This window comes from Pseudorca crassidens, chromosome 2 (assembly GCF_039906515.1).
Source record: "Pseudorca crassidens isolate mPseCra1 chromosome 2, mPseCra1.hap1, whole genome shotgun sequence".
Classification (NCBI taxonomy): Eukaryota; Metazoa; Chordata; class Mammalia; order Artiodactyla; family Delphinidae; genus Pseudorca; species Pseudorca crassidens.
The window spans coordinates 11,773,577-11,801,121 of NC_090297.1; the positions used below are offsets into that span (position 1 = coordinate 11,773,577).

At 48.4% G+C, this 27,545-nt stretch overlaps 2 protein-coding genes across 6 annotated transcripts in view; one reads left to right on the plus strand and one right to left on the minus strand.

Moving 5' to 3' along the window:
* The first annotated feature begins 5,439 nt into the window (after positions 1-5,439).
* Positions 5,440-25,005, plus strand: LOC137220232 (chymotrypsin-like elastase family member 2A). The gene is made up of 8 exons (XM_067729989.1): positions 5,440-5,503; positions 5,769-5,854; positions 11,038-11,138; positions 12,284-12,412; positions 15,731-15,871; positions 20,523-20,664; positions 21,645-21,797; positions 24,988-25,005. Exons 1-8 carry the CDS (start codon positions 5,440-5,442, stop codon positions 25,003-25,005), a joined length of 834 nt encoding a protein of 277 aa, XP_067586090.1.
* CASP9 (caspase 9) overlaps positions 24,011-27,545 on the minus strand; it is a 30,707-nt gene continuing 27,172 nt past the window's right edge. For all 5 annotated transcript variants that reach the window (XM_067721299.1, XM_067721324.1, XM_067721317.1 and 2 more), the window contains one exon: positions 24,011-26,269. In XM_067721299.1, the coding sequence (XP_067577400.1) occupies positions 26,180-26,269 (90 nt within the window). In that variant the 3' untranslated portion in view covers positions 24,011-26,179. The remainder of the gene's footprint in view (positions 26,270-27,545) is intronic.

The following is a 27,545-nucleotide window of genomic DNA, read 5'->3' on the forward strand; positions in this document are numbered from 1 at the left end:
CCCAGGTGAAGGACAGTAACTTCAGGCTGAGCCCAAGCACGTGGTCAGAGCCAGAAGGCTCATGACGGAGATTCCTGGAACAGCACCCTGTCACCTGACCACCAACCAATCAGAGGAAGGTTACACACCTTGGAGCCCTCCCGGCAAATTTTGCCTATAAAAACTCTTCCCAAAAACCTTTGGAGAGTTCAGGCTTTTTGAGCATGAGCTGCCCATTCTCCTTGCTTGGCCCTGCAATAAACCATTCTCTGTTCAAAAACCAAACCAAACAAAACAAAAAGAAACCCTCACCCAAGATTGCACAGCTAGTAATGGGGCACCAGGACTTAAACCCAGGTAGTCTGACTCCAGAGCCTGTGTGACTAACAACCATGTTATTCTGCCATTAATCCCGAAATCTCAAGGCCCCCCTCACACACTGATTCCTCTAGTGGCCCTGCCAGGAAAGGGTGGAGGCTGTACATGTGCTGACAAGCTTGAGCGAAGCTGGCAATGAGCCCACGTAGACAGAAACCTAAGAGGAGAATTGTTGCTCAAAGACGTTCACAAAGGCTTTTACCCACTGTATCAGCTACTTCCAGCATAATTAATAATGTTGAGCAAAAACCAACCACAGATGCTCAGTGGAATCCAATGACAAGTATTTATTGCTCACACGCCTGGGGTCAGTTGGGGTCAGTTAGGTGGCCCTGCTGATTTTGGCTGGAATCACTCATATGTCTAGGGGTCAAGCCTGGGTCTGGCTGGGACAGCTCAGCTCCACAGGGCTCTCATCCTCCTCCCAGGAGGCCACCGCAAAGTTACATAACAAAAGGCATGGATACAGGGAGGGGTGAAGGATCAGAGCCATCCTGGCAATCTCCCACACACACACACACACACCCCCCCCCCGTTATCTTGGACACAAATTAATAGCATAAACTATGGCAGGGCAGAAGGGAAGGCGGTCACTATGCTGGAGCTCTGAACTCTGCCACTGATAGGCAATGACAGCAGCTGAGTCACTTAACCTCTCAGAGACTCAGTTTTCTCATCTGTAAAATGGGCACCTCCCCTCCATCCCTCCCTCCTTCCCTTTGGGAGCCAACAAAATAACAGGGGCTTGTGATCGGAGGCATCATTACTGCTACTGACCTCACACCTGGACCCCTGTTAGGAGATCCTCCCTCTCCCTTTTATTCCTAAGGAGAGGGAGCTTCATTCCCAGCAGGCCGTGGGGGTCAGTCCTCTGAAGCTCACTCTCATCAGGTGGGGGGCACCTATCTGCAAAGCTTCACAAGATGATGGGCTGGGGAGCAGGTAATGACAGAGAATAAACACAGAGCATCTTCCCAAAGCACTGATTTCCTATGAAGGTTGTGTGGGAAGAAAAAAATGCACATTAAAATAAACCCAGCTGTGCTATGAAATAAGCTGCAAAATTCAGATCAAGCTTTCAAGACGAAGAATGAGACTCCAGAGACATTTTGCTCTTGTGGTGACTGCTACATGCTAGACCCCACATCGTTAATCTACTGAAAACCGGAGCCTGCAAACCAAATCTATTTTGTAAATAAAGCTTTATTGGAAAACAGCTATGCCTATCGGGCTACTTTTGCACTGTAACAGCAAGGTTGAGTAGTTGCAACAGAGACCGTATGGCCCGCAATTCTAAACTATTTATTAGCTGGTCCTTTACAGAAACAATTTGCCAACCCCTGATCTCCTAGGATTCTTTGATGGAAAAGTTGGAAGAATTCTGTGCTATTCTGATAGCTGAGGCCTACAGGTCGAAGGCTTGAAGAGGGAACATTTTATTGAACATTTATGATTCTCAGTGTTTTAAGTGAATAAACCGTTGCTTAATTCTAACAACAATCCTAAGAGATAGATGGGATTGTTACTGTTGCATTTGGTAGGTGAAGAAATTGAGGTAAAGAGATGAAACTTGTTCTAGCCCAGGTCGCCTCAAATGTTAACGTGCAGAAGAATCACCTAGGTATCTTGTTAAACTGCAGATGCTGAATCAGTAGGCCTGGGTGGGAGAGTCTGCATTTCTTTTATATTTATATATACACACACATATATACATTTGACTGTCCCGGGTCTTAGTTGCAGCATACGGGATCTTCGTTGTGGCATGCGGGCTCTTAGTTGCGGCATGTGGGATCTAGTTCCCTGACCAGGGATGGAACCCCGGCCCCCTGCACTGGGAGCGCAGAGTCTTAACAACTGGACCACGGGGAAGTCCTGAGTCTGCATTTCTTTTTTTTTTTTTTTTTAAGATTTTTTTTGATGTGGACCATTTTTAAAGTCTTTATTGAATTTGTTACAATACTGCTTCTGTTTTATGTTTTTTGGTCACAAGTCATGTGGGATCTTAGCTCCCCAACCAGGGATCAAACCCACAGCCCCTGCATTGGAAGGCGAAGTCTTAGCCACTGGACCTCCAGGGAAGTCCCCCCGAGTCTCCATTTCTAACCAGATCCTAAACTAGGCTGGTCCAGACCACTCTGTGAGTAGCGACAATCCAGACCAGAGTCCCTACCAGGAGGCACAGGGGTGCAAACCCAAGCCTCTAAGCACGGAGCATATGGCGTCTCAGAGGAACCCTTTGAATGAGTCATACGCCCCGTGAGAAATTCGCATCTGCATCTCCCTGGCCCCGCTGAGACCTCAAAGACCCAGCCGAGGCTAGAACTTTACAGATTGCCTTGTTGTCCCACAACAGATCAACGGGGGACTGAGCCCCAGAGGGGGAAGTGGGCTGTAAAACCCACTCTCTCTCCCAGCCTCCGTTCCCCCTCCAGAAGCCTCCATTGTTATTTGGTGCTGTCCCTCCCCCGCACCTCCATCAGGAGCCTGGAGCCCAGATCTAGAGGTGGGACTTGTGCTCCACGCCTGGCCAATCCACCCTAGCAGCCCCTCCTCCACCACAACAATTGGTTCAGGGATGGGCATGCGACCTGAGGCGGATCCAATCAGAGAGAGTTGCAGGACTTCTGCGGGAACTACCGGGAAGCTCTCGCTCATTCCCTGATGTGTTTGAGGATGAGGGATGCGAGGCTAGAACAGCAAAATGGGGGAAAGAGGAAGAGGGGATGGTTTTGCTCTCCAGGGTACCTTCGACAATGTGTAGAGACATTTCTGGTTGTCACAACTTAAGGGAGGAGGGCAGGGACTGCTGGCATCTAGTGGGCGGGGACCAGCATTGCTGCTAAGTACCCTACAATGCACAGGAGGGCTCTCATCGCAAAGAGCCATCACCCAAAGGTCAACAGTGCCATGGTTGAGAAACCCTGGGTCAGGGATTCTGTAGCCCTCGTGTCCCCATAGGACCACCTGGAGCTCCTACAGGCCAGTTAATGGAGCCTGAGAGTGGACGCTCACAGTGGAAAGCAGAGCCAGAAGATGGAGAGGAGCCGAGTCCTAGGGACATCACCAGAGCCCTGGATCCAGCTGTGCCTGAAGTGAGCCCTGCTCCTGGACTTTTCCATCTTGTGTCCCAATGAATGACTCTTTGGCTTAAGCCTGTTTGATGACGTTTTCTGTCACTTTCAAACCCTCCCAGCAATATGGTGAAATAGGCCAGGCATATGTTCCTCTCACTGTTTCATTCATGGGCAGCCCCAGGCCAGAGGACCTGTGTGATCACACAGCAAGCCCATGGCATGCACAAAACTGGTATTTGTCCAGTGACCTCATACAGGGAAAATCTTATAGTAAAACAAACGCAGATACGTGAAACAGAATGGCATAGTCACATTAATTCAAGATAAAATAGGAAACTTCAGAAATAGTTTGTTGTTGTAGTGACTGCTACAGATTGTAAACAAGAGCCCACACTGTTAAAGGAGTTAGGGAATGCAGTTGGGACTAGAGCCCAGATATTCTGACGTCTAATGCAACGGGATTCTGTACCCCAGCCTCCTTCACCTTCCTCACGATCCTGGGGAGATTACAAAATTTTCTCACACCCATTTTCTCACCCATACAATGATCCTGCAATCAGGCCTGGATTGTTATTTAAGAAACTCGGGCCCAGGAGAGAAGTGACTTGTCCCTCCAAGCTATAATGCTCAGATCTGACTCAGTGAGGGCTTGAACTCAGATCTTAACAGATGGAGTCCACTTTCTGCTCTGCTTTTCTAGCTGGGCAAAAGGTAGAATCTGTGGTCACAGAGCAGGACTGTCTCACCAGAGCCTGGCCTGCCTGGCACCGTGCTCAGACCCCAAGCAATAAGAGTGAAGGTTTAAGGCAGAACGAGAACATCCATCAGGAACCCTCGCTCATTTTCTCCACCCGTCTCCCCGCCCCCCCACCCCCGCCAAAAACAAGGGGCTTATTGCAGTGCTAGGAGGACATTCGGAAGGCCACCTTCAGCAGCATCAAGTAAAAGGGCTTGGAAATCAGACCAACCTATGTTGGAATCCCCATTCTGCCGCTTAGAAGCTGTGTGTTCTTGGGCAAGTCACTTTACCTCTCTGAACCTCAGCTTCCTCCCTTGAAATATGAGACCCTTGTGCAAGGTTTTGTAAGGCTTAGATTAGGTAAGACATCTGAGTGCATCTGATGTATATGTTTGGTGAGTGTCAGCCTCCCTTTCTAAGAAGTTCCTGCTCTGACCCCACTTGGCGGATGAAGTTACTGGAGAAGTAAAAACTGTTGTCGTCTTAGGAAGAGATGATAGATACAGCCCTCCTCGGCCAGCACTCCCTCCTCACTGTTGCTGGGACTGCCAAACCCTACCTGTGTGGGTCTGTTTTGTGCTTCTCCTAGGTAAGCACGTTCATGTTTTTCAAATCCTCACCACATTGTTGCAAAACAGACTGGGCACACGTTTCTCTGCCTGGTTCACAGAAGGGCAGGCCCCAGGCCTAGAGACTTCCATGGCTTGTCCAGGGTCTCACAGCAAGCCATAGCATGGCCTGGAACAGGCTTCCTCAACCTCGGCACCACTGACGTTCAGGGTGGGATAATTCCTTGTTATGACGGGCTGCCGGGGGCCTTATAGGATGTTTAACAGCATCTCTAGACTCTCCCCACTACATACCAGTAATACCCCATCCCCAGCCAAAAATGTCTCTGGACATTGCCAAATGTCCCCTTGGTAGGCAATACCGGCTCCATTGAGAACCACTGGCCTAGAATGCTGTTTGCTCAGCACCCAACCTAATCTTTTCTATGAAAACACAACTCCAAGGACCAACAACAATATTTTTCTTCTTCCCCTAACACATAACATAATCTCTTAAAAGCAGATAGAACCCATATTTCAATATCTACCTTTGGCATTTTTTCAAAGTAGTGCCAGGGTGACAGGTGGGGGAAATGGAAAAAAATATTTGGACACAGGCCATTTTTCCATTGGGCTTGGAGAAAATCCCCATCTTGCATTCCTAGTGTATCTCTGGCCGATAAGTTCACTCATAAAACCAGGGCCTTAGCCAGGGCCACACATGTCGGACTCCTACAGACACACCGTGATCAGAGCCCTACTGCTGCCTACATTGGTGGCTGGAGGTAAGTCCTGTCACCCAGAGGCACATTTTCAGTCTCCTGGTGGGACTGGGGATGGGACCTCCCTGTACCCACTGGACTCAGTCCTGTGGTTATAAGAAAGCTGGAGTGAAGTTCCAAATAAGTGGAGCAAAGGGCAGGACTCTGCAACGTGTGGAGATCCCTCCAGAACAGGGATTCTCTATTTGGGATTTGGGAATTCAGCAAGTGTAGGTTACATCGTTTGGGTCATTGCTTCCTGGGCTCACGACCCTTTCTCTTTTTACAGCTCTCAGCTGTGGGCTCCCCGCTTACCTGCCCAACCTGCCCAGGGTGGTTGGAGGTGAAGATGTGAGAGCCAACAGCTGTCCCTGGCAGGGGAGTCCCCCCACCCCTCCACTTCTGCCCCCCTGCCCTTACCTACCTCACATCACCCCTTTGCCCTCCACCACGGGGTCTACTGCACTGGCAAAGGTGAGGATTGGTGGGGACTCAGAGAGCAGGATGGGAAAATTCGCCAATGAAAAATACATTTCTGTGCCCTTGGTCAACCTTGGGGGTGGAGGGAGAGGTGCCTTCTCCAGCGTTGATAAAGACCTGCCCTACCCCACAACCCATACACACAAATTCACAAGTACAGTCTTGCTCTGTTAACCAATCAGATGCTTGCTTACACATGTACTGTTATCCTACGAACCATTCATCACCCCCTATGCAAATATTCCTTGCTTTAAGGAACCAACCAGTACAAATTAATTATTTTTTATTTCTTTTCTTTTTGGCTGCGTTGGGTCTCATTTCTGTGCACGGGCTTCTCCTTGCGGTGGCGGAGCACGGGCTCTAGGCTCGTGGGCTCAGTAGTTGCAGCGCACAGGCTTGGTAGTTGTGGCTCGCGGGCTCTAGAGCGCAGGCTCAGTAGTTGTGGTGCACGGGCTTGGCTGCTCCACGGCATGTGGGATCTTCCTGGACCAGGGCTCGAACCCGTGTCCCCTGCATTGGCAGGCGGATTCTTAACCACTGCGCCACCAGGGAAGTCCCGCAAATTAATTCTTAACTACAGACAAGTAGATGTTACCAATGAAAGTAAATGCTTCCTTACCTTAAAATAATCCTAGTGATATGGAGACTAAAAATTCTGGTTGGGGCACGGGCACAAATCACCAGGACCTGTTAGTGGTAGGACTCCCGAAGAAAATACATGAGGCTGACATTGACATAAATAAATATTGTAAAATCTCTCTAATCTGACGTGATTGGGCTAAGTAATTGAAAGGTTGGTTATAGCGAAATTATTAGAAACCACACATCCATTTTTTAAACATTTTATTTTAATTTAAAACTTGTACATATATATTTGTTCACCAGTCTGTCTTGTGTAAACCACCCCCCACAACACATCATCTATAATTCCATTTCTTTAGAGTAGAGCAGTGACTGTGAGACATTCAAGAAGCCATCGGAATGAGCTCTTCCAGATTTTTATGACCTATTTTCTCAATTTTTCCGTTTTCTCTTCGATGCCTAATTTCACAGCAATTTTTCAAAAGTCAGGGTTATCTGGTCTCTTCCAAGCATTTAACTTAGTTTCCATATAAATCACAACTCATTTTTTGAACTCACATTTCATCGGTTACATGTTTAATCAATTTACATAATTACAATACAAGCACAGCTGGCATACACAGGTTTGGGAACAAAAAGGTTGAATTGGGGTGAGTGCTAGTGGTGAGCGTTCAGGGTGCCCCATAGCGCCGTCAGTATGTTTCACGGAGGGAATGGCAACATCCGTTCATCTTCCCCTCAATTAATAGATGGTGACCGATAGTTCGCAATTTATACACTTGGCTCTGTGTATGTTGCCAATTCTTTTGGCACTTCTCTCACACTCACATAATATATTTTTTCTGGAAAGTTGCAAGAGCGATCCTATACCTCCCCCTTAAGCAGAGGTCACCCTTGTGCTGAGAACCAATCAATGCTGCCTACCAAAATATTTCCTCATCCTCTGGACCCGCTGACACTGCTGGTACAAAAGCATCCTTGCCTTGGGAACTGATTCATGTTGGTCTTGGAAGTGTCTCTCTACACTTCCTGCTTCTGCTTCCCTGGGAGATTTTTTTATTGGGGTTGGTGGGCAGGTCAAGCAGGGTGGGGACCAGGGTGAGGCAAGCAAGGCACTCACTTTGGGTGCAAGATCTAAGGAGGCACCACAAAACTCAGTAACCAAAATGAATATTTAAATGCAATATTTTTTAAAAATCAAACTTTTCCATAACAAAAGATCAAAATTTTAAACAGATATAATTTGCTCTGAGTTGCCTGAGAGGTCTCTTTTGTTCCACACTCACCCCAAGATTATGACCCTAGATCATAACCCACCAGACACTTGAAAATAAAGTGCTATGTGATTCAAAATTAAAGTAGGATGTGTGAAGTTTCCAGACAGATCGTGGAGCCAGACGATCCCTGCTCTACCACATAGTAGCTGTATGAGTGGAGCAACTCAATTTACCTTTCTCGGTGGGTAATATTAAAAATGTACAACAGCCCGTATGGCGTGGACCACATTGTACAAATTTCTATTGGTTGCCTTAGTTTACTCATCTGTAAAATGGGAATAGTAATAGTGCCTCATGGGATTGCTGTGATTATGATGTAAGCTGATTCACACTCTGAGCTCAAAACAGTATCTAGTATATAGTAAGTGTTCAAATTATTAGACATTTAAAGTGTTAGCTATTGTAATTGTTAATCATCCCAAGAGCCCCTGACAGGCATTATGGCATTATGATCCCCATTTTCTAGATAAGGTAACTGGGGCTCAGAAAAGTTACATAATTGCCCAAAGTCACCCCGTTAGCCTGGCGGAAACTGGAGATTCAAATTTGGTTCAACCTTTGCTCTTTAGCTACCCACAAATTATATGGCCACACTTAGCTACCCACAAATTATGTTTCCATATTATTTCAAATTTTCACATCTGTAGGATGGTTTCAGCCTATTTTCAGATTTTGGGGGTGGGGACATCCTTTTAGGTGTCTTTTTTAATTTTGTCTAATTTTAAGCATTGTTTAAAAAGCCAGTTCATCTAAGGCCCCTTAAATGTCAAGCAAACAAGAAAATGCCACGTGGATAATCAGAAATGAGGATGTTTGGAGAAAAGCAGGCATCATTCCTGCTTTTCCTCCACGGGAACCCTGGTCAGAGCACACAATGCTCTGCTGTCACCTCCCTCCTCTCTGCTTGGCCTTGGCAAGGACTTGAAAGGAAGGGGAAGGAGATGGGACAGCTTTGGCAGAGAACCAAACAGTGCCAAATGCAACCGCCTTAAAGTTCCAACCCACACCTATTAAACTATCAAATCTAAATAGAAACACATTTTTGTTTAAAAAAAAATGAGGGACTACCCTGGTGGCGCAGGGGCTAAGAATCCACCTGCCAGTGCAGGGGACACGGGTTCGATCCCTGGTCCGGGAAGATCCCATATGTAGCAGAGCAGCTAAGCGTACGCGCCACAACTACTGAGCCCACATGCTGCAACTACTGAACCCTGTGCGCCTAGAGCCCATGGTCCGCAACAAGAGAAGCCACCGCGATGAGAAGCCCACGCAACGCAATGAAGAGTAGCCCCCACTTGCCGAAACTAGAGAAAGACCGGGCGCAGCAACTAAGACCCTATGCAGCCAAAAATAAATAAAATAAAATACATTTTTAAAAAATACAAAAATATTTTTTAAAAGTTGAGGAGCTGTAGGGTAAGGTACACTTATGTATGTTCATATTCCTATCAGTGGGTTTAGTCTTGAGGGAAAAACTAGAGCAACAGGTGACAAGCTCCGCAGGAAAGACCAGACCCTTGCCTGGTGAGTCTACTTTCATTCATTCACTCACTCATCCATTCATTCATTTATTCATTCATTCATTTGCTGATTCACTCACTTGTTCAATTTATTAAGGACCCACCATGAGACACGTACTGTTCTAGGCACCTGGAATACAGCAGTGGGAAAAAAAATTCACAGAGCTTATATTAAAGTGGGAGAGACAATAAACAATTGAATGGGTAAATTCATAATGTCAGGTGATGATAGATACTATGATGAAGAATAAAGCAGGACCAGAGGAAAAGGGATGTGTGTGTTCATATGTGTGCATACGTGTGTAAGGATGTACGTGTGCACATGAGCGTGCATACTCTGTTTTAGGTAAGAAAGAGAAGAAAACCTTGAGCACAGACCCGTAGGAAGTGAAGGAGAAAGCTATGCTAATACATAAGAGAAGAATAGTCCAAGCAGAAGGAACAGCAAGTGCAAAGGCCCTGAGGCAGAAGTGGGCTTGGTGTATTTCCAGAACCTCGTGGAGGTCAATGTGGCTACAGCAGAAGGGAGTGGGAGCCTATAAGGTCAGGGAGGTCATGTAGAGACTTGTAGAGCCTTGTTCAGTTCGGGGTTTCACACTGTGTAATAGGGGGAGCCACTGGCTGTTCGAGCAGAGAAGAGATATAATCATGCTTACATTTTAAAAGGATCATTCTGGCTGCTGTGTTGAGAAATGGGGTGAGGGAGGGGCCAGGGTGAGAGCAGGGAGAATACATAGGAAGCTACAATAATAATCCAGGTGAGAGTTAAATAAAGATGGTTGGGACCAGCAGTTGAGGTGGTAAGAGGGATGCGTTCTGTCTACATATTCTGGAAGTAGAGCTGGCAGGATTTGCTGGTAGATTAGAATGAGGAATATGAGAGAAAGAGAAGCAGCAAATTCACTGCCTAGTGTTTTGGCCTGAGCAGCAGGTACAGTGGGGTTGCCATTTACCAAGATGGGAAAACACAGACTTGGGGCGGGGGGGGAAATCAAAATTTTGGTTTACACATATTAAATTGGAGGAATATGTCCTAAAGAAATAGCTCCCAAGAAGGGAAAAACCCCAACAAGTCATGTTGCCGAAAGATGTTCAAAACAATCACTTTTTATTTATTTTATTTTTGGCTGCGTTGGGTCTTCTTTGCTGCGTGCAGGCTTTCTCTAGTTGCGGCGAGCGGGGGGCTACTCTCCTTTGCGGTGCGCGGGCTTCTCATTGTCATGGCTTCCCTTGTTGCGGAGCTCGGGCTCTAGGCGCGCGGGCTTCAGTAGTTGTGGCACGTGGGCTCAGTAGTTGTGGCTCGCGGGCTCTAGAGTGCAGGCTCAGTAGTTGTGGCGCACGGGCTTCGTTGCTCCGTGGCATGTGGGATCTTCCCGGACCAGGGCTCGAACCCGTGCCCCCTGCATTGGCAGGCGGATTCTTAACCACTGTGCCACCAGGGAAGCCCAACAATTACTTTTTAATACTGTCTTTAATTAAATTTTTGACATTTTGTTCATCAGAGATTTTTTGTGCTAATTTTCTAAAGATTATTAAAAATGTTATTTATCCTGATTACCGAGTTTCTTGGTGCCCCCTTAGATTTTGCACCTGAGGGGAGTGCCTTGCTCACCTGACCCTGGCCCCGCTCTCAGGGCTGGGAAGCTGCAGAGCAGAGGAGCCTGGTCCTTTCAGTGACCAGAGCACCTGCACTTCTTCCCAGGTCTCCCTGCAGTACAGCTCCAATGGCCAGTGGCGCCACACCTGCGGAGGGTCTCTGACAGGCCAAAACTGGGTCCTGACAGCTGCCCACTACATCAGGTGAGTGCTCTTCCCCAGTCTCCCAGCCCACTCACCCCACTGGCCAATGCTCATCCCTCAGAGTTGGAGCCCAGATGGCCTGAACCACCCTGTGTGAAGGAGCCTTGCACATAACCACTTCCTCAGCAGAGAAACAAGTTCTCACCAATGTATAGTTCCGTCTGTTGGTCAGTTGATGGGCCCATACGTGACATGGGTTAAGTATCCCTTGCGGGGCGCTGAGGGGGACTATGGAGAGGGAGGAGACCCATTTCCTGTCCTCTTGGGGGAACTAGATGTGGCCTCAGGATCTGGAACTGGGTTCCCTTGAGCAACTTGAACAACTACTCCAAGCCTCAATACCATCACCTGCTAAAAATCAGGTAACAGAATTTAGTGTGGATTAAATGTGATGATGCATTAAAGGGGCTGGCTCTTAGTAAGTGCTCAATAAAAGTGAACTGGCACCATTATAAAGGCCCACAAGGGACAGGAAGGGCTCTGTGACATTCGTTGATCACCTGTCCTTTTCCCTCCCTACAGCCTCTGCTTATCTCACACCGGTTGGTGCTCACTGGAGTTTCCGCTGGGCCAATGTGATGCTTTCATAGCCAGGAGAGGTCCCTTCTCCTCACCTGATTTACAAATTCTAGGAGGCAGGCGGGGGGAAATAATAGAGGCCTGGGCATCAGGAGTCCTGGTTCTAGCTCTGAATTGTCACTAACGAGCTGCAAAACTCTGGACCATTTCTCCTCCCTGAGCCTCAGGTTCCCCATCTAAAAATGGAAGGTGAGGGGTTAAATTAAAAGATGCCCTTGAGGATAAATGACTTCTGTTATCTCTGTATCCATCTCACCTCCCCGATAGTAACACAGAGTTTATATTATTATAATTTTTATTTTATATCATAGTTTACAGTTGGTATAATATAGTTGCAATTACTGTTTGGTTATAGTTATTATAACTAACCGATTGCCCAGAGGGAAGAAAAATTCCCAGCGCCAACTAGTAGCTCTTGGGGCAGGCACTGACTTGGGCCCATGCCAGCACTGGCCAGAGCCAGGCCTCCAGACAGTGCATTGATTGGGGTGTCCCTGCCCATAGGGGCCCAGAGAGAGGAAAGGACAGCCCAGAGCTTACCTTCCCCGCTTGGCCCCCTCTCCCAGTTCCTCCAGGACCTACAGCGTGCTGCTGGGCCAGCACTGCCTCGCCACCCATGAGCCCGGCTCGCTGGCCGTCAAGGTCTCCAAGCTTGTGGTGCAAGAGGACTGGAACTCCAACCAGCTCTCCAAAGGGTGTGTTCTGTCTGGGTGCGCTTGGGGGGTGGGTTGGCAGGGGTGCAGAGCGGGGATAGGGCGTCTCCCAGAAGGCAGTGGGTGCAACCCTGCCCCATCCTTTGCTCCTTCTGTAGGGAGTGGGGAGGAGCTCTCGGCCCCAAAGATGCCTGGGCTGGGCTGTGACTAGGGGAGGGAGAGGCATAGACTGTCAGAGCGACCTGGATCTCCTGCCAGTTAAGCCTGCAGCTCCCCTGTCCACCGCAGGCACTCACTGACCGTGTATTTATTCTGTGCCAAGTCCTGGGGACACAGGGATAGGTCTGCAGGTCCCACTATAAGTGGAGTCTATGAGTGTAGTAGGACACAGTCCCTCTGCTGTCCCCTACTCTGTGTCCCCTCCCAACACGCCTTTGACATTTTTCAAAGATTCCCTGATACTCTGCTGGGACAGCCTGGGGTAACACACACAGGAAGCTGGCAAGGGGCACAGAGCTCTGCAAAGCCCCCCAGTGATTGTTCCCCGACCTGCAAGGAGATGGCAACTCCGCTTCCCCCAACTCCTCGTAGACAAGCACATACCATCCTATGTTCACCCGCCATGTCCCACATGCCGTGCTGGGTGCTGGACGCACAGAGATGCACAGGTCACCACGCCAGCTCTCAAGGAGCCCACGGCCAGAAGTGTGGCTGGGAGGCAGTGCGGGGTGGTGGTTAGGGGTCGAGCTTCTGGAGCCTGGAGGCTTAGATACGAATACTGACCGCGTGGCCCAGCACGAGTTCCTTAGCCTTTCTGTGCCTCAGTTTCCTCTTTGGTAAAATAAGGACAGTAATAGTGTCCACCTCTAGGGTTGTTGCGAGGATTAAATGAGATAATGTATGTAAAGCGCTTAGAAAAAGTCCTGGCACATGATAGAAGCCGTATGTGTGGGCTATTCGCAGTAATAGTACAATAATGGTGCAGTAAAGAGGTGTAAGTGCTGGGATCTATGTCTGAGCCATCAAAGTAGAGGGGAGTGGTCCCAGGAAGTGGAAAAAAGGAGGGAGAGGAAGAAGAGGCAGGGAAGGTTCTCTGCCCGTCAGAAAACTGGCGGAATCAACCCCTTCCTCCCGCCCGGCCCACTCTCAAGGTGCATTAGAGATGAATTCACATCTAATTCCCCTTCTAGCCGGAAGTTTGCAAGGGCTGGGCCATGCCTGATTCACCCCTGAATCTCCACCCCCTACCCCAGGGAGCGGGCACATGTAGGGGCAGGGAATAGTTGCTGGAACATCAAACTTCTTTCATCATCACTAATCCTGAGATCCAGGTGGTATTAAACAAAATTCAGAGCCATGGGTTCACTCACGCCTTCATTCCACAGGTATCTGTTGAGCACCTACTATATGCCAGGCCCTGTTCTAGGCACCAGGAAACAACAGTGAGTGAAACACACAAGGCCCCCAGTCCTGCGGGGTTTAGGGGGCTGCCTAAACCCGAGCATCTCATTGCAGCTCAGGGAACTCCCCCTTTCTGATCACACAAGCAAGCATAGGCACTCCAGTGACCAGCAGAGACTGTGCCCAGCCAGCCTGGTCTTCCACAAGGACAGGCAGGAGTGGTGGGGGTCGCCAACCCTCCAGAACCTCACAGTCTAGGCCCCCTTCCCAGTGAGCTCTCTTCCACCCCCAGGAGTTAGTTTGCACAATCACGCCAACGAACACTTAGTGCTTTCCTTGTGCCAGGCACTGTGCTAGGTGTTTCCTGAGCGTTAGCATATTTATTCCTCATAACAGCCCCAGGCAGGAGGTACTGTTATTATCCCCAACTCACCGATGAGGAAACCACGACCTAGGAAGTGAAGGAACTTGCCTGAAGATACAGATCCAGAAAGTAGCATTAAATCAGGTGTGATGTGCCCAGCAGAGGCCTGATCTGAGCACATCTTCAAAACACTTTCCATCATCATTGTCGTCATGATTGTCCCCACTTTCTGGGGACAGAAAGTTGTCTTCCCTTTTCCTGCTTCCCCATCACCTTCCCGAAACCCAGAGGTATCCATCATCCTCTCCCAATCCCCAAGAGCAGATCTGCAGTTCCAGAAGGGCCTTTAGAAAGAAGAGCCCCAGCCATCTCTTCAAATCTGCATAATTTATCCACATGCAAGGGCTCTTCTGCAGCCCAAGGTGCCACTCTTGAATGGCTGCCCAGAAAGTTCATTCTGCCATATCGTCCAGAAGACTCTGCATCACAGCCCTGGGGAGAGCGGGCGGATGCCCTGTGGCCATAACACCCTGTGATCCTTCATCCGGGCAGCCTGCTGTGGTCCAGCACCGATGATGGTGCACAAAGGATGCGGGGTGTCCGTGAGTCATAAGTCAGTCTCTGCCCCCAAAGGGACTTGTCAACTAGATGAAATACACACAGACAAGACGCTGGAAAGCCGTAAAATGACACAGAATGGGTCCAGGGAAGCCTTAAGAGATGGGGAGGAGATGGGTGGGCAGAGAGTGGAGAAGGGCCTTTTCACATACACGTGGACTCTCTATGTGGCCTGGGCTTCTTCACGGCATAGAGGTTAGGACCAAAGAACAGGAATCCTGAAGGACCAGACAGAAGCTGCATTTTCTCATGCCCTAGTCTCAGAAGTCACATGGTGTCACTTCCTCTATATCACAGTCCCCCACCCCCCAACCAGAGGGAAGAAACCCAGTCCCCTCCTCTCAAAGGACAGAGTGTCAACATCACATTGCAACAAGCACCGATGGGATGGGAGATCTCATTGCAGCCATCGTGGAAAATGTAATCTGCCAATCACTAAAGGTTTCCTAGACAAGGACGTGAGACTAATGGATAAATCTGGCAGCAGGACTCAAGGTGGAAGGGTGAGAAAAGAGTAAAGGTAAAAAGGCCTTTCAGCCTGAACATCTACTGTTTTCTAAACCAAACATAGGAAGCATACAGCTGGGACAGACATTACCAAGCAGTCATGGATTTATTTCCTTGCTGACCCTGGACAGAGCCTCAGAATCCTTGTCAACACAGCCTGCCAGGCAGCCACAAACTAATCCATCAGAGTGGACATTGCAAGACAAACCTATTTGCCCTCCCTGTTCTGTACAGTCCCCTGAAAGGCCTCAGGGGAATTTAGGGCTCCAAGCTCCACCAGGGACAAAATGCAATCCTGGGGTTTAACCACAGCTGCTCCCCAATCCCTCATAGCCCCAACAGAAGGAAGATTCACCAGCAGGCTGGCCGAGGAGGGGGTTCGATGGTCCCCGCTGGGGTTAAAATCAGAAATATAATTGGGGCAGGACCAGTCAACCCTCTCTTTATGCTCTGCCTCTTGACAAACCCAGGAACGACATTGCCCTGCTCAAACTGGCCAACCCCATCGCCCTGACTGACAAGATCCAGCTTAGCTGCCTACCGCCCACTGGCGCCATTCTGCCCAACAACTACATCTGCTATGTCACGGGCTGGGGAAGGCTGCAGAGTAAGTGGGTGCTGGGAACCCCAAGGATCCCAAGGGAGGGAAGGGAGGCAATGTCACCCCTGTCCAGTCAGGGGCTCTCTCCCCACTCATCATCCAGGGAGTCTGGAAAAAATGGCTGCTGCCTTGGAGAAGCAGGATAGCGTAGATGGATAATCAAGTGGGGTTTATTCCAGGAATGCAAGGATTCTTCAATATACGCAAATCAATCAACGTGATACACCATATTAACAAATTGAAGGAGAAAAACCATATGATCATCTCAATAAATGCAGAGAAAGCTTTCGACAAAATTCAACACCCATTTATGATAAAAACCCTCCAGAAAGTAGGCATAGAGGGAACTTTCCTCAACATAATAAAGGCCATATATGACAAACCCACAGCCAGCATCGTTCTCAATGGTGAAAAACTGAAAGCATTTCCACTAAGATCAGGAACAAGACAAGGTTGCCCACTCTCACCACTCTTATTCAACATAGTTTTGGAAGTTTTAGCCACAGCAATCAGAGAAGAAAAGGAAATAAAAGGAATCCAAATCGGAAAAGAAGAAGTAAAGCTGTCACTGTTTGCAGATGACATGATACTCTATATAGAGAATCCTAAAGATGCTACCAGAAAACTACTAGAGCTAATCGATGAATTTGGTAAAGTAGCAGGATACAAAATTAATGCACAGAAATCTCTGGCATTCCTATACACTAAGGATGAAAAATCTGAAAGTGAAATCAAGAAAACACTCCCATTTACCATTGCAACAAAAAGAATAAAATATCTAGGAATAAACCTACCTAAGGAGACAAAAGACCTGTATGCAGAAAATTATAAGACACTGATGAAAGAAATTAAAGACGATACAAATAGATGGAGAGATATACCATGTTCTTGGATTGGAAGAATCAACATGGTGAAAATGACTCTACTACCCAAAGCAATCTACAGATTCAATGCAATCCCTGTCAAACTACCACTGGCATTTTTCACAGAACTAGAACAAAAAATTTCACAATTTGTATGGAAACACAAAAGATCCCGAATAGCCAAAGCAATCTTGAGAACGAAAAACGGAGCTGGAGGAATCAGGCTTCCTGACTTCAGACTATACTACAAAGCTACAGTAATCAAGACAGTATGGTACTGGCACAAAAATAGAAATATGGATCAATAGAACACGATAGAAATCCCAGAGATAAACCCTCGCACATATGGTCACCTTATCTTTGATAAAGGAGGCAGGAATGTACAGTGGAGAAAGGACAGCCTCTTCAATAAGTGGTGCTGGGAAAACTGGACAGGTACATGTAAAAGTATGAGATTAGAACACTCCCTTACACCACACACATAAATAAGCTCAAAATGGATTAAAGACCTAAATGTAAGGCCAGAAACTATCAAACTCTTAGAGGAAAACAGGCAGAACACTCTATGACATAAATCACAGCAAGATCCTTTTTGACCCACCTCCTAGAGAAATGGAAATAAAAACAAAAATAAACAAATGGGATCTAATAAAACTTCAAAGATTTTGCACAGCAAAGGAAACCATAAACAAGACCAAAAGACAACCCTCAGAATGGGAGAAAATATCGGCAAATGAAGCAACTGACAAAGGATTAATCTCCAAAATTTATAAGCAGCTCATGCAGCTCAATAACAAAAAAACAAACAAGCCAATCCAAAAATGGGCAGAAGACCTAAATAGATATTTCTTCAAAGAAGATATACAGATTGCCAACAAACACATGAAAGAATGCTCAACATCATTAATCATTAAATAAATGCAAATCAAAACTACAATGAGATATCATCTCATACAGGTCAGAATGGCCATCATCAAAAAATCCAGAAACAATAAATGCTGGAGAGGGTGTGGAGAAAAGGGAACACTCTTGCACTGCTGGTGGGAATGTGAATTGGTACAGCCACTGTGGAGAACAGTGGCTATGGAGGTTCCTTAAAAAACTACAAATAGAACTATGACATGACCCAGCAATCCCACTACTGGGCATATACCCTGAGAAAACCATAATTCAAAAAGAGTCATGTACCAAAATGTTCATTGCAGCACTATTTACAATAGACAGGAGATGGAAGCAACCTAAGTGTCCATCATCAAATGAATGGATAAAGAAAATGTGGCACATACATACAATGCAATATTACTCAGACATAAAAAGAAACGAAATTGAGTTATTTGTAGTGAGGTGGATGGACCTACAGTCTGTCATACAGAGTGAAGTAAGTCAGAAAGAGAAAGAAAAATACCGTATACTAACACATATATATGGAATCTAAGAAAAACAAAAAGGGTCATGAAGAACCTAGGGGTAAGATGGCAATAAAGACACAGACCTACTAGAGAATGGACTTGAGGACACGGGGAGGGGGAAGGGTAAGCTGGGACAAAGTGAAAGAGTGGCATGGACATATATACACTACCAAACGTAAGGTAGATAGCTAGTGGGAAGCAGCCGCATAGCACAGGGAGATCAGCTCGGTGCTCTGTGACCACCTAGAAGGGTGGGATAGGGAGGGTGGGAGGGAGGGAGAAGCAAGAGGGAGGAGATATGGGGATATATGTATATGTATAACTGATTCACTTTGTTATAAAGCAGAAACTAACACACCATTGTAAAGCAATTATACTCCAGTAAAGATGTAAAAAAAAAAAAAGGAATTCAGACTGCCTGGGTTCAAATCCAGCTCCTCCACTTACTTGCTATGTGACCTTTGGCACGTTACTTAATTAGCTTTTCCACACTGAAGTTTCCTCATCTGTAAAATGGGGATAATAACAGCACCTGTATCACAGAGTTGTCAATAATCCATGGGAAGCACTTAGCCCAGCGCCTGGCACATAGTAGGTGTTGTGTGTTAATTGTTGTCACTGTCACTATGACAGAATGAGGGTTACATTGACTACATGACTTCTGGCACAGAAGTCCCTTTTCTTTTTCTCCCCTTTCTTGGCCATGCCGCGCGGCATGTGGGATGTGGGATCTTACTTCCCCAGCCAGGGATCGAACCCATGCCCCCTGCAGTGGAAGTGCAGAGTCCTAACCACTGGACCGCCAGGGAAGTCCCCAGAAGTCCCTTTTTATGGCCCAAAGCCAGAGTCCAAAATAGCATTCACTCTGTGACCTCAGGATTCCAGAGCTCCACAAAGGTCCCTGGGGCCCTCATCAGACTCTCTGCTCCCCATCTCAAAACTCATCTGTCCCACGTGCCTCCTGACCTTGCTGCTCAGACCCTGGCTACATGTGGGTCTCCTTTTGACATAAGCCCTAAGGGTCAGAAATCCAATGACAGCAGGCCACCAAGAAGGAACAGAGGACCTGCCCTCCCCTTGTAAAATCACCAGAGGTTTGGAAAGCTCTAGGAAGGCTCATGCAGATAAGTGGTTATTTTTTTTTCATAATGACATAAATCTATAAGTGACACGTTTTCTCAGAGGTACATCAACACACATACACTCAAATTAGTATCACCCTCTTGCCTGGCTTATCTGCAAAAACATGGATACATGGAAACTCAGCAGAAGTAAGAAGTGGGAAGTGTATCTCATGCTTACTGAGATACAAGCACAACCACTGGTTCGTTTATCAGAAAACACCCAGGCAGAAAGTATTTCACTGGAGGCAGCAAGAGCCAGGGAAGGGTCCAAACGCTTGGCTTTATCCCCAGCTCTGTTGGTCACTAGCTGTGTAAACTTAGCTTCAGTTTTCTCATCTGTAAAATGGAAATACGGTTGGCAAAGGTTAAAAGAGATGACAAAAGAGATGTGAAAATGCTTATACACTTGCAAAATATAATACAGGTTAGACTAGATTTAATTAGGATGGTCTTGGGAAAGCTGCTTAATTTCTCTTGGCTTCAATGTCCCATCTGTCCCAATGTCCAAAATAGGAATAAATACTTACTGTGAGGATTAGCTTAGTATTTTGAACGGCCTAATAAAATGCAGGTGAAGAATATTATTGGTCTTTGACATGAGTAGCAGTGATGATAGTAATGAAAGTGATGGTGGCAGTGTCGTTGGGAGCCATTAGGAAAGCTCTACTTTCAATGCATTCAAATATTTTTCCCAAGCTGGGTCTCCAGATGCCAGCAGGCTGACCATCATATTTAAGGTAAGTGGTAGAAACCATGGAGCCAGCACAACAAAATGGAGAGTTGGTTATAAGGATTTAAGAGACCCAGCCAAGGCCAGAGACAGCCAGGCTTCAGGAACAGGAGAGAATCAGGGGCTGAAAGACTATGAGAAACTCAGGAAACCCTCTCTCAGAATTTCTTTTCTTCGTGGATCTACTTCATCCTTCTCTCCCTAGAAGAAAATGGCAGCCACTACCAACAGCTCCCAGATTTATATCCTCTCTGGCTGGGATTTCTTAGTCCCACCCCCAAATTCTCAGGAGAAGGAGCTCATTGGCTTAGCTGGGGGTCAGATGTTCACCCCTGAACCAATCAGCTGTGGCCAGAACACTACCCAATCAACTGTGAGGATACAGTATGGGCAAACATGGCTGCTCTCATGGCAACCCTATGGATGGAGGGAAGTAAGAGGGACCATAAAGAAAGAGGCTGGGCATCCACTACTCGCTTTTTCTCAGGAGTCCCTTTGTCCCTGTAACACCTTCTCTCTTGTCTCACGCAGCCAGCGGAGCTCTTCCTGACATCCTGCAGCAGGGCGAGTTGCTGGCTGTGGACTCTGCCACACGCTCCCAACCTGGTTGGTGGGGCAGGACTGTGAAGACCAATATGATCTGTGCTGGGGGTGATGGTGTGATCTCCAGCTGCAGTGTGAGTGCAGGAAGTCAGGTGACCCCACACACACACTGACAAAATGAGGCTGAGGATGGGAAGAGTCTCTCAGGGACCTGGACTCCATCCTCCCAGCTGCTAGCAAAGCACTGGGAAACAGCTTCACACATTTGAACCCTGACCTTTGTCCTTGCAGTCTCCAGAAAAGATATTTTGAGATTCTCCTTGTAGTAGTGTCCACCCTCTCACTGCTGGGAAGTCCTTCCTTGGGTCTCATTGAGGTCTCTCACGACTGTCATCTCTCTTATTCTTTCCTCTGTGTAGTAAGGGAGCCAAGGGGACATATTTGCTGGGTTAGGACCTTTCTAAGGTGATTTCAAGTTTATCTGTTGAATTAGTCCCATTCATGACCCAACGTATCCCTTCATGGTAGCTGCCACAGAGCCTTTCTGATACAGTGTCTTAACCAAAAGGACTTGCTATGTGGTGGACTTCGAAGCAGAGTGGGGACAGAGCGGGAAGGAGCTTCACGTGTCCTTCAGATCACACTGGGCCCCTACACTCTCTGCCCAGGCAGACGGGCCCCCGGGACACTCCGTCAACGGGAGGAAGTGGCCGGTGGTGATTGAGCGCGTGGCATTCTAACTCTGGCTCACGTCCCAGCTCCTCCACTTTACTGCTTGCACAGCCTGTCTGAGGGCTTCTGTCTTCCTCTTTGATGAAATGGGGATGCTGCAACACTTACCTCATAGGTTTTGGTAAAGATTAAACGAGATAAGGCCTATAAAGTGCCAGCAGCATTCCAGGCACACACACAGCTCCTGTTGGTATTATGGTGCCGTCTTGAGCTGTGACCGCAAGGCCTGGCCTCCGAGAATACGGCAACCCACCGCGGAACAATATAAATGCACTGCCAACATGTAAAACACGGGGCTCTGAAGGGTGGCCCCTTCCCCTCCCCTCCCATCGCCCCACCCAAGCTCAAAGGTCCCTCCTGACAGAACACTGGCCTTCCCCAGGGGGACTCCGGCGGACCACTGAACTGCCAGGCAGCTAACGGCCAGGGGCAAGTGCACGGCGTGGTCAGCTTCGGGTCCTCCCTTGGTTGCAACTACTACCACAAGCCCTCCGTCTTCACACGGGTCTCCAACTACACTGACCGGATCAATTCGGTAAGAACCGGACCAGCCCTGTGCCCCCCAGGCCCTGCCCTGGCCCTGGCCCCATGAGGGCCATGCCCACCTGAGTTCTGAGGACCCCCTCCCTCCTCTTGAGAGCTAGGAGGCTGCAGACCTGGGCAACCCCTGCAGGATTCCCCATAGGCCCCAACATTTCTGTGTGAGTTGAGTGAAAAGGCACATAGAGGGTGGTCTTGTCCAAAGAGGTTGAAAATAAAGGTTACTCCTCCAGCATTAATAGCAGGTTCCCTAGGATTCATGGGGTATTTTGGTTTTGCTTATCTACGTGTAGGCCCAGACCCCACTGCCCAATGCTATATTTATCTGCAAAGCCCAAAACCTGGTCGTTTGAGATCCTCACAGCCTTAATTATTGGAAATTAGTCATTCTAAAGGGTCCCCCAGCTGTTCTGTAGGGTGACCAATCATCTCAGTTTGCGCTGGACTGGGAAGTTGCCTGGGATGCAGGACTTTCTGTTTCAGACCAAGGCAGTCCAGGTAAATGGGGCTGAGCTGATCCCACTATGACTGTGAATGTGTCCCCAGAGAACTTTAGCCTGTGAGCTCAAAACCAGTGCCTCACAAACTTCCACACCAGCTCAATTCCTATTTTTAAAAAACAGTGAATAGGGCTTCCCCGGTGGCGCAGTGGTTGAGAGTCCGCCTGCCGATGCAGGGGACGCGGGTTCGTGCCCCGGTCCGGGAAGATCCCACATGCCGCAGAGCGGCTGGGCCCGTGAGCCATGGCCGCTGAGCCTGCGCGTCTGGAGCCTGTGCTCCGCAACGGGACAGGCCACAACAGTGAGAGGCCCATGTACCGAAAAAAAAAAAAAAAAAAAAAAAAACAGTGAATAAACATTCATTTATAATGAAAACCAGAAAAAAATTTTATTAAAAAAAAAAACCCAAAAACTGGCACCAATCTTGGGAGCAGCCATGGATACAGGGAGAGTTGTCACAGGAAGGGCAGGCCTTGGTGGGGGGGACCTGGGGGAGGGCGGAGGAGGCATCGTGCCTGGTAATGGATGCTGGAGGGGAAAAGCAGGACACCGTGCCGATCGGGGGCACTTTTTTACCCACCTCCCAGCAGTGCCACCACCTGGGTTTGCTCTTCTGTAAAATGGGACTTGAACTAGACCAGGACTCATCCACTTTTTTAGGAGGCAGAACAAGTCAGGGTTGTGGTGTTTGTGACAGAGCCCCCAAAGAAGGGAAAGCTGGCATCTGGTTTCATTATTTCAAGTTGAATTTACAGAGAGCTGTTTAATTAAATCAAACCGACACTCCATTATAAACTCAAATATGATGTCACAGCCGTGAGCTTGCAGTCCCAGGACGAAAACAACACTGTCAAATGGGCACTGTCAAAATAAGCAGGTGGCTGCCTCTGGGTTTTCCCATTAATACTTGAGGGCTCCTTGTTCATGTGTCTGTCTGCTGGCATTTCTCTACCAACAAGTGGTTACAGGCACCAGAAGTGCCAGGAAAGTTTGTTGGAGAAAGGTAAAATCAAGAAGAGAGTGGCCATTAACTTACCAGGTTCTTTCTGTCCATTGGGGGAAAGCTCTGGTCCCCTTTTGCCAGAGGAAAACCTGAGTCCAGCTTTGGAAGTGCACCAGCATTTCAAAAGAGCCCGAGACGGATTAGATGGGAGGATGCTTAGGGCCTTTTCCCAGCCAAATCCGAGAGTCCTTTCCAGCCCCAGCTGCCGCGTGAGTCACCATGAGGCTGGCCCTGGCAGCACCTTGGGGACCCCGAGCAGGGCCGGGAGCAATTGTCCTATCTTTTGGTCCCAGCATCAGCTGTTCCCAGCCACAGACACAAGCACAACAGAGCAGGTCTCAGCCGAAAGCCTGGCCAGATGTCAGAGGGGATCAATGGGGAAAGCAAGCCTTTCGAGGCAGCCGGGCAGAGGCCCTAGGCTCCCGGGACAGCAGCCAGGGCAGGCTCATGTGCCTGTGACAGGTTCCAGGAGCAGCAGAGCCAAGCTGCCAGCTGTCCTCTGGTAGAGGCCGCCCTGGCAACTGCAGAGGGGCCAGTGGAGCCTTGCAGTGGTCCCAGCCCAGGGGCACACCGTGTGTAGCTTGGAGTTCCAAACCCAGACAAGTGACGAGCCAAGGTCAGGGGCTGGGAAGCGATAGGAGACAGGTGGCCAAGGGCATTCATCCTTTCAACAGATGTTCGCTGAATGACAGCAACACATGAATCTTCAGCATTCACCAGCTTTATTTTTATTTTTATTTTAGAAGGTAATACATACTCTTGGTAAAAATATTAAAAGCATATCAAGTGTATTAAAAGTATATCAAGTAAAAAAGTAGACATCCCCCTTGTATGACATCTGCAGTTCTACCCCCCAGAGATAATCATAGCCAGTGGCTTGGTGTGTGGTCTTCTGGATTTATTTCGGTGCATCTATAAAATATCTATATACGTACATATAAACATACTGTCTTCTAACCAAAAATAGGATTTGACTCTCCATTACTGTTCTGCAGCTTAGTCGTTTCACTTAACACCATATCATACTTTACATGTGAGCCCACATATCTATGTCATTCTTTTGAACAGCTAAATAAAATTCCATAGTATGAATATAATGAATGAAGCTTTCACCTGTTTCCTATTTTCCACTCTCACATGGCTGCAGTGAACATCCTTGGACGTATATCCTTGCACACTGATGAGCGCATCTATGCTACACAGATCCAGCAGCGTCACTGGATCACGGAGTCGGCACGTTAGGATGTTTAGTAGATGCCAAACCGCCTCTGAAAACGGGTTACAGCCCCACTCCCAGCACGGGATGGCGCCTTGACAACAGCAGGGATTGTTAACAATTTAGGGGCTCTCAAACCTTTTGAGAAACAAACGAGATCTACAAACATGCCCGTCCATACGTTCGGCGTATAATTTTTTAAGAGTTCCCAGGCCCCCCGCCCTGAAGTCCAAACTGCACTCCAGGCTAAGACTCCTTTTTACAGGAAGCCCCAACAGGTCAGTGTAAAGCTGTGAGGACATCTTTTCTCTGGAGCATCATTAGAGCCCCTAGGGAGAGCTGCTTCAACGCGGGCCGCCTGATTCACACGGGCAGCGCGGAGCCGGGAGGGAGAAAGCCGGGAACCTGCAAGCAAGGCTCTGCTCTGCTCGGTTAACCAGATTATTTTCTTGTGTGTGTCCTGCAGGTGATTGAAAATAACTAACCACCAGAAGTCCCTGGGACTGTTTCGGACTTGGGAAGGTCACAAGAGGAAAATAATAATAAAATGACAACTACATGAATCACATCTTGGTGAGAGTCTTATTAGCAAATCGTCCTCATATCTAGGGCCCTGAAAGCAAGAAACAGGCTGGGGTCGAGGCAGCTTAAAGGCCTTGGCGGTGGGGGTAAGGGTGCGGGTCCTGCAGCCAGGAAGGCACCTGGAGGGATGGGCTGGACTCAAGAAGACCTGGGCCTGGCCAGGTCTCTCCACTGGTTAATTGTGTTCCCTGGACAGGTGACTTAACCTCCCCGAACACACGGCTCCCACCCCAGTCACCTTCCTGTGATGGGGTAGGGGGGAAAGTCAAAAGAAATAAGAGCTGGGGAAATGTTTCCCAAAACTCCGAAGTCGCCTTTATATAAGGAAGAATAAAGAGTTAGAGCAAAATGGGGGGGGGGGGGGGCAATAGGTGAAAGAGAGTCCACATTCACCTAAGGTTTTGTTTTGTTTTGTTTTTAAGAACACTGCAATATAGACAGAACTTGATAATTTTTAAAACTTCATTTAGAATTCACAGATTCTAACTCTTCAGACTCTAGCAGCCCAAACTGCTGATCTAAGAGATGCTGGTCTGTTTGTCACCAAAATGTCCTGTAGCTCAGTGGCTCTCCAGCGGGGGCCCACCAGGGAGATCTGGCAACGTCTGAAGACAGTTTTCGTTGTCACGACTCGGGGAAGGGGTGCTGCTCACATCTAGTGGGGAGAGGCCAGGGATGCTGCTAAACAGCCCACAGTGCACAGGAGGGCCCCACAACTACGGACTCTCTGGCCCCAAATGTCAGCTGTGCTGAGGTTGAGAAGCCCTGATGTGGAGAAAACACAGGGGTCACAGGCCGCAGCCACTAGGCAGGAACGGGCCACTGGCGAAGAGCCCCGTGGTGTCCACGGCGCTCTGCTCTCCTTCCTCCATCGCCGGTCATTTGGCTCCAGTTTGAAAGCTGCTAGGAGCCTGTCTGCAGCCCAGCGGGGGAAAGAGCAGACCTCTACAGGCTACAGAATCCTTCAATGGGTGTCAGCCACAGTTGTAGCAAAGTCCAGGCCTCAGCCGCCACCAGGGCTGGAGCAGGAAGGTTTGGGGGTGAAAGGTAAGGCCGGGTGAGAGGCCCCAGCCTCATTACGTTTTAAAGAAAAGTTTTTTCCGGAGGAAATTAAAACAGCCAGGAATCTGTTTGTAAACTCCTTTCACTGAAACAGCATTAGCAACCTGTGAAAACACGACCACAGGGAGGCCTGTGAGTTCTCTTGACTGAAGTAAGAATTCCAAAGAAGGGCTGGGGGAGCGTCCACCAAGTCAGAATTTTATTTTATTTATTTTTATTTATTTATTTGGCTGTGCAGGTCTTAATTGCGGAATGCGGGATCTAGGTCCCTGACCAGTGATCGAACCCGGGCCCACTGCATTGGGAGCACGGAGTCTTAACCATTGGACCACCAGGGAAGTCCCCACCGAGTCAGAACTTTATAAACAACTCTAGGGACCTCCCTGGTGGCGCAGTGGTTAAGAAGCCACCTGCCAATGCAGGGGACATGAGTTCGATCCCTCATCCAGGAAGATCCCACATGCCGCGGAGCAACTAAGCCCGTGTACCATAGCTACTGAGCCTGTGCTCTAGAGCCCATGCGCCACAACTACTGAGCCCACGTGCCACAACTACTGAAGCCCACGCACCTAGAGCCCATGCTCTGCGACAAGAGAAGCCACCGCAATGAGAAGCCCACGCACCGCAACGAAGAGTAGCCCCCACTCGCCGCAACTAGAGAAAGCCGGGCGCGGCAACAAAGACCCAATGCAGCCATAAGTTAATTAATTAATTAATTTAAAAAAAAAAGCTCTAGCTGCAGCCTCCTTGAGCGTGTGTGTGTGTGTGTGTGTGTGTGTGCACATGCGCACGCTGGGCGGGGGGATAGGGGAGGGGTTAGAGAACAAGCATCTCAACTATAAGTTTAGAAAACTCAAAATTCAGAATTTCAAAGCTCAGAAATTCACAAAGTTCAAATCAGACTGAAAGGTTTGCATGAAGGAAAGTTGAGAGAAGAGACTGGGCCCACGAGCCGAGTGCACTGCTTAGCCCTGATGGGCCCCCAGCTGCCTCTGAGACCCGCTCATCCGTGGCCATGGCTCATGGCGCCCCCGGAGTCGAGCTGCGTGGTGGCCCTGCACCTGCTTTTCTTCTCTCCTCTGCTCAGCAAAGCTCAGAGCCCGGGGCGGGGGGGGGAGCCTCCCCAGGAGGAGGTCCCAGCCCTTATAGCTCCTTCTCACGGCACAAAATACCTGAGCAGAGCAGGAGGGGCCCATGCGTGCTCCGAGACGCTTGGAGAAAGTAACTGCTCTGAGTGGGGCCCTATCCGGCTGTCCTTCCCTGTTGTCACTGCGGCCTTCCAGAAGGGGAGACACTAAAAGGATTCATGATTCTCGAGGGTCAAGAGTAGAAGGCCGTGCAGTGGGAAAACGGTGTAGGCCCCGCGACCTGCCTTCAGGG